Raw genomic sequence first — 13,153 nt, forward strand, 5'->3', positions numbered from 1 at the left:
GTGGGGAGTCCTCTGCTACACTAGAGTTCAAAAATGAAATAACAGTTCACAAATAAATTCTCGTGCACACTAACCCAGTCAAAAAAACGTGATCATCCAATAATTATAATCTAGTAATGGAATATATATGGGATTTTTTCCCCTAATCATTTTTATACATGTATTAATTTTTAGTATTGTGTTCTTTTGGTAAAAGATATCAAAATACAGGAAAAGAAAACTAAACTTTCCATTTGAGGAACACTTTGCTCTCCTACTCTCAATCTTTGTTAGCCTTTGCCTAATGAAAAAGAGAGCCATTGACATTTCAAACAATGACTGTTTCCACATTGTTATGTGCTTGTGTAGCATTTAAAGAAATAATATGCAAAGTAAAAATAAAAAAGTATTTTGAAGCGGAGATTTCTGTAATCCACTCTTTGGAGATAGCAGAGCCCTGGACAAAGATTTTATGCAAACTTCTGTTTTCCCTCAGTATTTTAATAAAGCAACATCTGAACAATAACCATAAATTTTCGTCAGTTGCCTCCTGACAAATTCTCTAAGTCAGAAACGAAGAGAAATATGAAAACATAAGTTCCACACTGGAGAATTCTTGAGAAGCCTCAAGGATCTTCACTGTCAACAGAGTCTACAGTAGCATATATTTGAAAAGAGCAGCTCTGTGGGAGGTCGAGCTTTATCCCTCTCTCCCCCCTTCACTTGCATTTGCTCCCCCACTGTCAGCCTTCTACCCACCACCTTCAAAAATATCAAAACAACATATAAAAGCACAACATGAGCATATTTTATGTGCCTTACCAATGCTACAACAGTCATTCTTTACAGTCCTGAGGAAATAATCCAAAAAGAGTTCATTAAGTGGCTTCCAAACTTCCTCCTGTGAAGCTGAGCCCTGCCAACCAGTGCAGAGGTGGTAGGTGCACACCTTCCAGGTGCTCCTGGCGGTCAGGGAACTGCCCTACCTGCTCAGAACTAGCACAATTTACCTTGAGAAATCTGCCTGCTGCTAACCGCTGCCATCCTCTGGGAGTTCAGCACTGGCAGGGCTTGCAAGGTTCGGCTACAAGCTAAGCCGAGATCAGCTAGACCCAATACTGCCCCTTGAGGAAATAATCTTTTCCTAGAATAGGCCATGCTTTAGATTTCAAGTAGAAACAAAATACAGGTTCATATTAAAAGCAGAACACCAATTATTTTCAGTCATAGCTAGTAAATGAAATTAAATGAACTAGTATCAACTTTTTACACTTAACGTCCCTTCATTGTACGAACTGCACAGAGACACCAATGGGCTGGTATTACAGATACTTTAAACAACATTTAATCTGACTGAGCACCAGCTGGAAAATACCAGCAACTGAGAAAACACTAACATTTAGCAAGAGGATTGCTAATATTTCTTATTCTCTGGCTCCACTCTCATCATTCAGCTCAAGCCTTTGGTTTCCAGGAAACATATTGCAACTTCCATCCGTAGCTCCTTAGCAGATGTTACTTCTCAGATCAAGCAGGATTTCACATCAAATCTTGGCCACAGCTTAGGAAAATGGAGGCTCCAACCCTGCTCCTTCCAAAGGACTTTGTAAGTGGGGTGGTCTTAGCCAGTTCTGCTGAATCTGTTGGTTTGTAAATGCTTCCCTCCGCCCCCCAAATCGGGTAAATACGAAAACAAATGCTGTCTGTCTTTGGCTCTTTCTAATTGATGGGAAACGTTTCCTCAGTGATCTCTTCAACTTAATTCTTAATCTTTACCTGGAATGTCATCTTCACGCGTATCTCGCCAACAGTAAAGCACAAATACAGTACATCACCTGATGTCTTTTGGCTAGGTTAATTGTACTTTTATGCCTCACAGCAGCTAGCCTGTTTACAGCCCTGCTACAGCCCTAGCAAAGCATCCAAATCAAAAGTACATTATCTGGCATAATAAACAAGGGGTTGGATTTGTTAGTCTGCCAGCCCTGCCAAGAACTCGGCAACTCCAGAAACGAGTTTGCTTACATCTGTGCCTAAATATTGTATTGAGACTGACTTCAAGCAGCCAGTTTTTGAAGCTGCAACCAGTCTCTTTTGAGGACCAATGCCAGGTGTGGAGGCAGTAATGCTGAAAGTGCAAATTGCTATCAGTCTGTCCAGAAAAATCCAAAAGATGTTGTCAGTAAAAAGCAATACCCCATCCCTTTTAGCGCGTTGTTTCCCTCAGTGCCCATGTTTCCTCCACGGACCACCTGTTGGGACCCTTGGCACGGACCAGGTTAGTGTTGGGGTGATGCTGGCTTGGGTCATGCCACCAAACCCACTCCCCACATTGGCCTTTTGGGGGTTTCAGCTCCTCTCCCGTCAGTGAAGATGGGCAGATTGCTCGAGGGAGGTTTCCTTGTGCTCTGAATCCTTCCTTTGGTAGCTCTGGTGGAAGTGCTGTGAAAGAGAGGTCCCAGCATCCACAGAGACATCTTCTATGTGTCTCAAAAAAAAAAAAAAAAAAGAGCTTTTACAAGCTGTTCAACAGAGAAGGAAAGGAAGGGAGTGAGACAGCTCTTATGTTTAATAGCGTGGTGTTGCTACAACTGCTGGTGCTGGCAGGTGACAATACGCTGCTCCATCCTTTCATGTCCTCCCAGCATAAACCTACAAATCAATGGGCGAGAAGCCAAATGGCTGCAGAAAAACCTATCTATCTGAGGCGCAAGCGAGAATTTATAAAACCCCTGAATCACTGAAACCGCTTAAGTTGCCGATTTGTGAGAATACACTGGGAAGGTGCATAAACAGCCTTAATGTCTTACTGACAAATGCTACCTAAGCCTCAGATTCTTGTCTGGTAGGTTTTTACAGGCAGATAAACCAAGGAAGAGAGAAATACCCTCAGAATTTCAAAAGTGAGTTCATAGCTGTCAGATGGGTAAAATTTTTTAAATTTTATTTTATTAAGGAAACCAATGCTTTTGTTCTGACTAGATTTCATTTTTAAGAATACTGGCAATAACTTTCAGTGTGTTGTGAATTTTTTCCTCAGGTTAAATTACTGAATGTGAGAAGGACACCTAACGCTCACTGAATCTTCATAGTAATTTTACTATTGCACATGAATCTCATTAAATCTCAGTCTCAGAACTGTTTATAAATGGAATGGCTTACAAACCTTAATGAGGCGAACTGGGGGCACCTGATGCTATAGTCATTCCAAAAATTGATTTCTTCAAGCAAAGCTTTGTCTGTGTAGGGACAGGTGGGATCTCCTCTGGATATTTTAATTTCCTGCCTTGTTAATTCCCAGCAATAAATTTTGAAGAGATACTGCTGATGATAATGACTAATAATTCTGGGCTATTTGCTTTAAGATGATAATGTTTATTTCTTTGCTTTTATTACAAAGTTTATAAATACCAACATTTAACTTCAGTGATGTTAACTGGTATTTTTTCCAGATGAAAGGTTTGAGGCTGTCCTCTTACAAATGCCACAAAACTGGCTTTTTTTGATAATTTGAAAGCATTTTCAGACATATTCTATGGCCTTTCTTCGCATTGTTTTAATTTGATTTGCACACTGAAGCACAAATGACAAGAAACCCTGTTTGCCACATACAAACTGTGTCACTGAAAGAACCGAGAAACCAGGCATAATCTGTTTTAAATCCATAACCGTGCCCAAGCAGACTAGCCTTGGTGGGAGCCTCTATGCTGAACAGATAAATGGCTGCAGCACCATCTTAGGGAACCACGTCATGGTTTATGTCCAATTAGCTGCACCTTTCTGTGGTAGCTTATTGTCAAGCTGCACGGAGATCAAATAATTTGAACTACAGTCTCAATGGCAGTTGTAAAAGTGAAAAATTCAATGGGAAACACAGTGTCTGCTCTGTACTAGCCTGACACCTTGCTTTGAAAGCTCAAGCAATATAGCACTATTCTTTCAGAGAAAGGATGAAAGTGTCAGGCTCAGGAGAAAGAAAACAGTTTCCATCTCTGAGGTCCCCGCAGAATCACTACAGCTGTGGGAGCAAACTGATTCATTTCTCCCCCATTAATAAGCTGATAAGGTAAACACTGAACACAGGAAAAAACAGGATGAATTTTCATGATCAAACATTTTTTTCCTATATTGAAATAACTGTTGTTTCCTTCTAATTAGAGTTAGTGGTTTTCAGGGGTTTTTTTGCTATTCAAAGTTACTCTGCCTGCATCTTTGTTAACATATCTAATATTTTTTTAAAAAAAAACAATCCAGTAAATAAAGTAAATCTTTATTCTTGTCAAATTATTTTATAAGACAGAAGCAAAACAAGTATACCTGATGAATCGGTTCTTAGAGGCGAGCTGAATCTTCATCCTCCCCCACCCCCCAATTTTTGCTCCCCTCTAGTTAGAATTAGGTTTTTTTATTTTTCTGCTATTCAAAGTTACTACAAGCCAAAAGTCTTCCTGAGCTATTACAACGAGCTCAGGCTGAGAACAACGCAAATGCTCCCTGCCAGCTGCAGGGTCTCAAGGAAAAATGAAGTTCTTCCAAAATACAAGTGCTACCCTAAGAAATAGCATCTGTTGAGCAGATCATTGGCCACACTAACTGAGTAGGAAACAAAAAGTTAACTGAATGAGCCCTTAGGCTTTGTGAATGCAAATATTTAAGAAATTGATAGGCAATAAGAGTAAAAAGTTAATCCTTTGGAACTCTCATGCTCCGATTAAAGCCAGCTGTGAAGCATTTGATTTGGGAACAGACACATACAGCAGTGTCGGAGTAAGGGCCTCTCTTTACAAAAGGCAAGAAGTGGAGACCGGCAGCATCAGTGTGAACGTGTCTGGTAATATACGTCAGCTATGATCTCAGAGGTGCCTGGAGGTGAGAGAGTAGTTTAATCCCCTTTCTTCCCAGTTTAGCTTCTTTGCAGAAGCAGCCAATCAGGGAGCTATTTATTACTAATTCTGATTTCAGATATCCTTCTGCTGGGCGCTGGGCTAACCCCACCAGTTAGAGATCAGCAAGAAGCCACTGGGCTTTCTATCACCAGTGATGTCTGGTTCACAAGGCGTTTTCTCGAAGGGCTGTAAGCACCTGCTCCTCGGGCCCCTTTACTCACAGTTACATTTTACTTTCCGTTCGCACCTCCTTTTAATGTAAAAAGGCTCTATCGTACTCTGCCTTACCTCATGCAGAAATACCAGCTCGTTTCTCTCCCATCAGACAGACAGGGACCGGGAGCCTGGACGTTCACCTGCCGAAGCACATCACAGATGTGAGGTTCGCTCCAAAACGCTGTTGAAGAAGCCAGAGAGCCCGTTTTGTCAGCTGAAGGGCTTTCCCCCACCGTTTCCCTGCCCGTGGACGGTGCTAATCTGTGGCGCTTGAAAGGGAAAAAGGTTTCAGAAGCGCCGTGACAGAGCGGGAGCTCGATTTACGCGCACGTTATTCCTCTCAACCCCATCTCCAAAGGCCCCCCATAAAAAGCACGTGTGCCTGACACCTCTGCAGCTGGCAGACCGCAGATTTAAATGACTGGCTTGCTCTGAGGCTCTCCTCGAAGCACCGAAGTGCTGCACCATCACTTCCCTCAGTGTATTTGTCTCGAAAGGTGAATTCTGACCCGCGATGGCGGAGGCCCGGCGCCCGCCTCTGCCCCCACACAGCCCCCGGCCCCTCTCCCACCCGCGGCCGGCCTCGCCGTGGGCCATCTCCGTCCCGGCAGAGCTGCCGCCGCCGAGAGAGGCGAAGCCCGCCGCCTGAGGCGGGCAGGAGGCCCGGCGGCGCGGCGCGGCGCCGCCTGAGGAGCCCGCAGCTCCTCTCTGGGAGCGCAGGTGTTTTCCCGCCCGCCGCGCCTGAGGGGCGGCCGCCCTCCCTCCCGCCCGCCCCTGATGTCAGCGCGCTAAGCCCGAGCCCCGATCTCCTCCAAAGAGATGCTGAGCGGATTACGGGACAGGAGTTCGGCAACTCTGTCCTCTCCCCGCTTACCGCAGCCGTCGCTCTGCCGGCCGGCCGGTGGTCGACGAGCCCCCACCGCCGGCCCCCGGGGGGAACCCCGGCGGCAGCATGCCCCGGCCCGGGGGCGGCCGGCCGCCGGGCTGCCGCAGGGCGACCCGCGGGAGGAGCCTGAGCCTTGCCTGAGGGCTGGAGGGGGCGAGGGGGGGGCTGAGGGATCGTTGCCCGCCGCCCAGTTTGCTCGCACGGGGAAGAAGCCGAGGCTCCCCGCGGCCGTTGGGCGAGGGAGGGAGGCCCGGCGGAGCCGCTAGCCGCGGTGCCGGGCAGCCCTCGGGGCGGGGGGGAGCTGCCGGCTGCCGGCCCCGGGGCCGACATGGTGCTGCTGTCGGGGGACGGGGAGCAGCTGGCCGGGGAGAGGGTCTGCCCCGCGCCGGCGGCGGAGAAGGAGCTGCCGGGCGCTGAGGCGGAGAGCGGCCCCGAGGAGGGGGCGGCGGGGACGGCCGCCGAGGGGCCGGAGGAGGAGGAGGAGGAGGAGGACTGCGAGGAGTACGAGGACTTCTCCGAGCTGCCCGACACCTGCAGCATCGCCTCGGACGACTCCTTCTACCCGCCGAGGGGGCTGGAGGACGAGGAGGAGGAGGAGGAGGACCGCTGGTCCCTGGAGCGGGGGGAGCCCGACAGCCCCGAGGCGCTCAGCCTCTTCCGAGCCTGCTGCACCAACAACGCCGTCGTGCTCAGGGCGCTCATCCGCCAAGGCCCCGAGGAGGACGAGGTGCGGGAGACCGACCGCAACCGCCGGGTGAGCACACCGCGCCCTGCCGGCCCCCCCGGGTCCGGTCCGGTGTAAGGGAGGAGGGAGCGGATGAAATTCCCGTTTTCCCGCCGTCAGGTTCGAGCTGGGTCTCGCCCTCCCGCAGGATGCTGGGGAGAGGGAGCGGGCGGCATCGTTCTTCTGCTGGGCTCGGCCGTCCTCCTTGCTGGGCGGTCCATCCCCGGTCAAAGTTTGTGTTTCCCTTCTATGTTGGTGTTTTTTTTTTTGTTTAGCACCCCCCAGAAATGTAAGTTTGCTCCCTGTTCCTAGAACGCCACGCAGGGCTCCTGTGCTAAAACCAGACTTTTCAGGGTTCTGCTGGTATTCGGTTTGTTGCTGGTGAACTCTTTGGGGGGTTTTGTGTCAGTAGAAGGTTTGTGGCTCGGGTTTTGCCTGTTCCTTGGTTAATCGCAGGGACAGAAGTGTACTTCACTGAATCAGGTGACAACTTGGGAAAGATTTCCTGCCGAATGTGTAACTAACACCATGCAGCTTGGTGGTTCCTGCTCACGATCCTCCAGGGCTGGAGGCACTTTGTGCCCCTCTAGCCTGGGATGTTTTAGCAACAATATTGACGATTAGAAAGGGCAACTCCTCTCACTACTATTACTACAACTTACATTAAAACTAAGACACTTTTACTTGTAGTCTGCATGAACAATCTCCAAAATATGCTCTGTGACAGGAGCTTTTGGAAAGAAAGCCTGAGTTATTTTAATTGGGTTAATGACATGACATTCTGGCAACATAAGTGGTCTTTACATCGCAAATAATGCAATAATTTGGGTTTGGTGCTATTTGGAGAGGGGCTTTTCTTGTGTCTTGGACGTATGTACTTGTAGGATTTTTCCTATAACTGTCTTTACTTCCCCCCCTCAAAGGATTGTTTTTAATACAGGTTTTTAGTGATCTGATTCACTGTAAATTTCTGCAAAAGATACAAGTACAAAAAGTTGTATTAACACATCTGAGGGGGCAGCAACCTATGGCGTGGGGGTGGGAATGAGCACAATAAGCTAGAAATGTTTTAAATCAACTTTTCTGCCCAGGACAACTTACGATGTAGTTACCCTCTTGGTTGGTAACATGTGAGATCCGAATGTACATTACAGGAGATTTTTGAAGATCCTGCAGATACATTGATCCTATATATGAGGTCTAGGCCTGAGCTGGAGCCCAAACCCAGCCCTGACATTGCGTGGACACTCGCCCCTGCCGAGGTCCATCAATTCCCTGTGTCTCAAGCGTGCGAGGGTGAGGGAGGTTTGGCCCCACTGTACGTGTGGCATGAAAGACCAAGTCCCCCCATGGCTGTCCTTTCTGAAAGGGTAGCCTTCCCACCCAGCAGAAGGCACGCAGCTGGCTGTGAAGCTGCCAGCATCCTCCGTCTCAGGGCTGGGGTCCTGGGGAACTGAGTCAAGGGATACGAAGAAATTCAGCGCAGGCATCAGCCCTCATCCCCCAGCAGCTCCTTCTGCAGCAGTGATCAGATCAGGGTGATGAAAAGAGTGAATTTACCTGGTTGGACAGTCGTCCCTGCACCATCCCACTTGCCCAAAAGCAAGTTACTACTCTTTATCTCTCCAGCTTCCCAGAAAAGAAACAAAATTGTAGCTTGAATCCAAACTGAAAGTTCCTCTTATTTGTTCATACTGTTAAAAAAAAAAAATTCTCTGCTTAAGCAAATATTCCATTTGACCTGAAATTAAACTTTGACATCAAATTCTGTTTTCTGCATTTTTTATGAAAACCAAGTAAAAGAAGTTCTGGGATTCAGCAACTTCTGGAAGCCTCATGAATGATGTGGGAGGCATGAGTTCAGTTTCTCTGTCTGCCTCCCTCAGAGAAGTGCCCTAACTACAGTGGTACGGAGCAGGATAATCTGTCATTTCCAGACAGATGTGAATGGGATGGAGAAACCTTTCTGCTGGGAAACTGAAACTTTAGGTGTGACTGCAGTCCCGACATCCCCACAGGGGACATCAAGGCATATTCACGTTATTTTGCAAAGGAAAACCACCTTTTTCAGAGAACTTCACCTGACAAAAGGGAAGTTTCGCTCAGGTCTTTTATCACCCTTTCTGTGGAATTTTTGTAGCTCTTGAATTTGCCTGTCATATAAAGTCATTGGACATTATCCATAAACAAAACTTAATTTCACTGCCAAAAAGTAACTGAACGAATTACGTATACCGCTTGTGCTAATGACATTTTTCAGTTGCTAAAACTTGCACTGTTGGCTTTCAGTATCTTCTTTCGCTGGGATAATGTTTTTTTGCAATGCTATCTTGCATGCATTTATTGGAAAGGTTTTTGGTTTTGTGGGTTTTTTTTTAACACTGTAAACAAATAAGCTGAACTTTTGTTTCCTCTAAGTTTTTGTTTCTTTTCTGTGAGGCAGGAGAGGGAAGGAAGGATAACTTGCTTTTTGAGGAGCGGGATGGTGAAGGGAGGGCTGTCCAACTGACTATATTAACTATTTTCACAATCCTGATCTGATAACCTCTGTTAAGTATGTACAGTACAGTTTCATTTTCACAATTTAAAAATTAGTTTTCTTTAAAATAGACGAATCATGTAACAGGTTATGGTAGTAAGACAATACCGTATTTTGATTCTTAAAGTAATTAAACTCAACTTGCAAAACATAACATGAAGAAGAAACTTCCTAACGGTTAAATTCTTTAAATGAATTTGGGCACAAACAGCTGGAGTTTTACCATTGCTTTGTTTTCAGATTTTTACCTTGTCCCTAAAGTATAAATGTATAAATTTGAGATTCAAAAGGAATTATTTCCAAAAATGCTAAGATCCATAGGTGACTTACTTATTTTCCTCCATTCTTTTTATCAAAATTCATCAGTTCTCTCTTTCAAGTCAACTTGCCAAGGCTGGGTAGTGGTTTTTTGTGGGGTTTCTGCAGAAGCGTATTTTTCCCATGGTCTGTTTGTGAGCTGTAGAACCTCCCTGCCAGGCACAGGTTTTCATTAAATTCACCTTCCTGCAGTAAAACAGACTCCACAACATCCGCTTTATTACCCACCACGTGTAGCCTGAAGACCGGTACCTTCCCTGTCTCGTTTTCATTCCTGTCGAGACAACAACAGTTTATATATCATTGTCTGCATAGGATCCCCAAAGGGTTGATCCCCGCATCTTCGGTTGCATTGCTGTCTGCATATGGAGTCCCAAAAGGCTGGCTTGGTACTGCTCATTTCCTCTCCTTGCCAAATCTAATACTGAAATATTTGGAAAACAACTATGACAGCATGTAATATACTAATTGTAGATCATGCAGGGCAGCGTCTCATTCATTAACGTTGATGGATTTACCTGCCTCACGCTGGCAATGAAGAGGGATTTGCAAATATATATGAGAAAATAAAATCGTGGCTCCGGTGGAATCTCCTGATCTGGCTGAGACCAGAGTGTGATCCAGAAAATGTCGCTGCTTTTCTCCACATGCTGGGGGGACTGTTTTTGCCTCCTTACTAGCCACATTTCCAGAGTATCAGATATTTGCATCTCACAAGGTTTAACACCTCTTCATATTAGATCTTGCCTGGAGACCAGTATTATATATACTCAGAAAGACAGAGTTTCAAAATCTGGTGTTACCTAACTGCATAATGAAAGCAAATTTAGAAATTTGCCATGACAATAGAGGAGGCAATAAGGGATGGGAGGGAGAGAGAAGACAGCAAAGCACATTCTCATGCCAGATTGAAAATAATCACTTCAGCTCATCCACAGAGAGGTTTTGTGTTAACCATCCACATGGTATAGTCTGTATTAGTAGGTATTCTGTAACTCTGTATTTTAGAGTTGATATATGTGTGAAAATACTCTATTGAGTCTTTTGCAGCTTTTCATTTTTTATGTCATTGTTCAATGATTCTTTCATCCGGTTCCATTGGTAGCTAGGAACCAATCTGCAGTTAAACAGTTTATTGTTGCAAGTATACCATTATATAGTGGAGATCGTACATTTGTGATCTTCGTTTTGCTGCTTTAAAAGGTGTGGAGACAAAATAACCTGTGTGGCTCAGCTTGTAAGCTCTTTCTTCTCCTTTCTGAAAATATTCCTAAGTCCATATATGAGCACAGTTAACTTTTCCCGTTAGTGCTTTATGCAGGATGCTGATGATCAGTACTGCTCTGGAGTAAGTTTTCCTTTGAGGCTGGTAGTTCTGCAGCTCTGTCACCAAGCGGGCCTGGATTTGTTTGGTTTTTTGTCCTCTCCTTCTTCTGCTGAAGGAAGAAAACAGAGTTTGGAAGGCTATTATTGCTCTTCTTGATCTAAATTTCTTTTGAGTTCCCCTCTTGTGTTGCTTAGTACAAAAAACAAATGAAGAATTACCAGGGGAGGGAGAACGATGCATCAAAAGCCTGGAAGTTGCTGCTACTGAATAAACAAAAATAAAGTAGAGATGTCCTGGCTAGAAACCTCCTTGAAACGCTTGTGAGAACGTAGGGTTCTGTCAGCTGTGGAAGTAAGCCCAGAGAAGCAAGAGCAGGAGGGAAGTTTGCCGGGGGGGCAGTTCACACTGCAGGGTAGAGCATGAATTTGGAAGGTGGTTTCCCTGCTCTCCTTCTCTCCTCAGCAGGAGAGTTTTAGGGCTGGACTCCTAAAATTGTGATGGGCTGAGAAGGACAGGGAGCCAGTGGTTCAGTTCCCACTTCCCGGGTGAGGGAACGCTGTGCTGGATGATGCTTTTCTAGAAAGTCACATATCACAAAAAGCGCCAGAGCTTGTGTAACACTCCATTAACCTGTTTTTATTATTTTTGTTATCTTCACAATGCTAACTTGTAAAAATAAAGAAGGAGGAGCGCAGCATTTTGTGATGAGGGATAAAGATCTCCCTGTCACATATTGCTTTTCAGTTGTCATGGCACACAGCTTAAGTCATCCCAAGTCAGAAAAAGGATTTGAAGAATGTCATCTGCTACAGTGCTGGGAACTTTTTTCATATTTTCATAGGCAGTTTCAGTTCCCTCATATTCTCTCAGACAAGGAATTCTCACGGGAGGGATTGTGTTGAAACTTAACATCGTGACACTAAAGCATGAAAGGGAATTTTTTAGGGTGGAAATAATTTTAAAAAGACCCTAACAGTAAAAGTAATCTAATTTAAAATCTTCAAAAAAGTACAGAAATACCGAAACGCACTAAAAAAAGTCCCTGAAAATACGTATGTGTTTAAAAAGGAAGTGAGCGAGCAAGGCAAGGCAAGGAATAGTAGATGTCAAAATACAGAAGCTGCTCAAAACAAATTGGGAATCCTTCAAATACTGTAATTACAACTCGAGGGAAGCCAGCAGAAAGGAGTAGAAAGAGCATGGAAAATATGAAGTCCGTTGGCTAAGAAGGAATTCAGTGAGTTAACCAGAGTGCGGACCAGATTGATACAGATAGGAGCTCGGAGGCGTTGTCAGAAGAGCGTGGGCAGGTTAGCTGTCTGCCTGCCCTTGTCTGCGTTCATCTGAAGTGTTAGGTGAGTAATGCCTTTGTAAATCTGGCACAAGAACATATCCTTTAAAATAGCTTAACTGAAGAAGAAGTATATGCATGGAACGTGATTGCTATGGAATAAAGAGAAAAATTAATAAGGACCATGGGGTGCTTAGACATAAAGAATGGAAATGCAGGTCTGTAGCAGACCCCTGGAAACGCGTGACCAGACCTGCTGCATCCTCTGTGCAGTTGGCAGGTAGTAAGGTATAATTTGTACTTAGGGTCAAAAGCAGCATTAGTTAACAGATGTAACTCTTACGGAAATTGATAGATACAGATTTGAAGACCTCATCCATATCAGAAAGTTGTACAAGTTTAATCCAGTTTCAAGTTACACAGCTTTTACAGAAACCAAATGAAGAGCACTTTCCTTGAAGAATTTTGACAAATTGCTTAATGCAAAGTGTACAGAACATAAGGGATGTTTTTAGCCTGACAGTAGCCCAGAAGGTCATAGCAATCTTTTGTTCTAGTTTAAGCAGTGTTTCATGTTAGTTTCTTAAATCAAGTGTTTGGACTTGCAGAGCTCCTCAGAGATGCAGCAATGACCCTGGTTACCCAGCTGAGCACAAGTTGACTCCAGATGTAATAAAATGTAGCTGCATTTAAAAATCTAATGATAGTCTAACAAAACTGGTTGTCTGGTCCATCTGTCATCAATATTTATGACAGATCTGTAATGGTGTCTTTAACAGAATGTGTCTGTAACACAGGTTACAAGAAACGTGACCTCAGGATGCCTTACTGCATTCTTCCAGGACAATCACTGAGGTTTATTTCACAGTGCACAATGTGACATGCTAATTCCTTCATCCCATTACGAAATGCAAATTTATATTCTTGTGGAGGAATTACTCAAGAAGGAATATTGGCACTAATATTCTCCCTTAAAGGTTCCTAAGA

At 44.9% G+C, this 13,153-nt stretch overlaps 2 protein-coding genes across 3 annotated transcripts in view; one reads left to right on the top strand and one right to left on the bottom strand.

Moving 5' to 3' along the window:
- SNRNP48 (small nuclear ribonucleoprotein U11/U12 subunit 48) overlaps positions 1 to 6,070 on the bottom strand; it is a 48,631-nt gene extending 42,561 nt beyond the window's left edge. The window contains exons 1-2 of one of the 2 annotated variants that reach the window (XM_069808854.1): positions 5,956 to 6,070; positions 5,154 to 5,262 (exon numbers count right to left, since the gene is read on the bottom strand). The gene's annotated coding sequence lies outside the window, so the exon portion shown is untranslated. Of the gene's footprint in view, positions 1 to 5,153; positions 5,263 to 5,590; positions 5,665 to 5,955 lie in introns of those variants that run through there. The other variant, XM_069808853.1, reaches the window with a different exon arrangement.
- Positions 6,071 to 6,295: 225 nt separating this feature from the next.
- ANKRD33B (ankyrin repeat domain 33B) overlaps positions 6,296 to 13,153 on the top strand; it is a 41,117-nt gene continuing 34,259 nt past the window's right edge. Inside the window, exon 1 of the mRNA XM_069808852.1 lies at positions 6,296 to 6,721. Within this exon, the coding sequence (XP_069664953.1) occupies positions 6,296 to 6,721 (426 nt within the window). The remainder of the gene's footprint in view (positions 6,722 to 13,153) is intronic.

This window comes from Haliaeetus albicilla, chromosome 21 (assembly GCF_947461875.1).
Source record: "Haliaeetus albicilla chromosome 21, bHalAlb1.1, whole genome shotgun sequence".
Taxonomy (NCBI): domain Eukaryota; kingdom Metazoa; phylum Chordata; class Aves; order Accipitriformes; family Accipitridae; genus Haliaeetus; species Haliaeetus albicilla.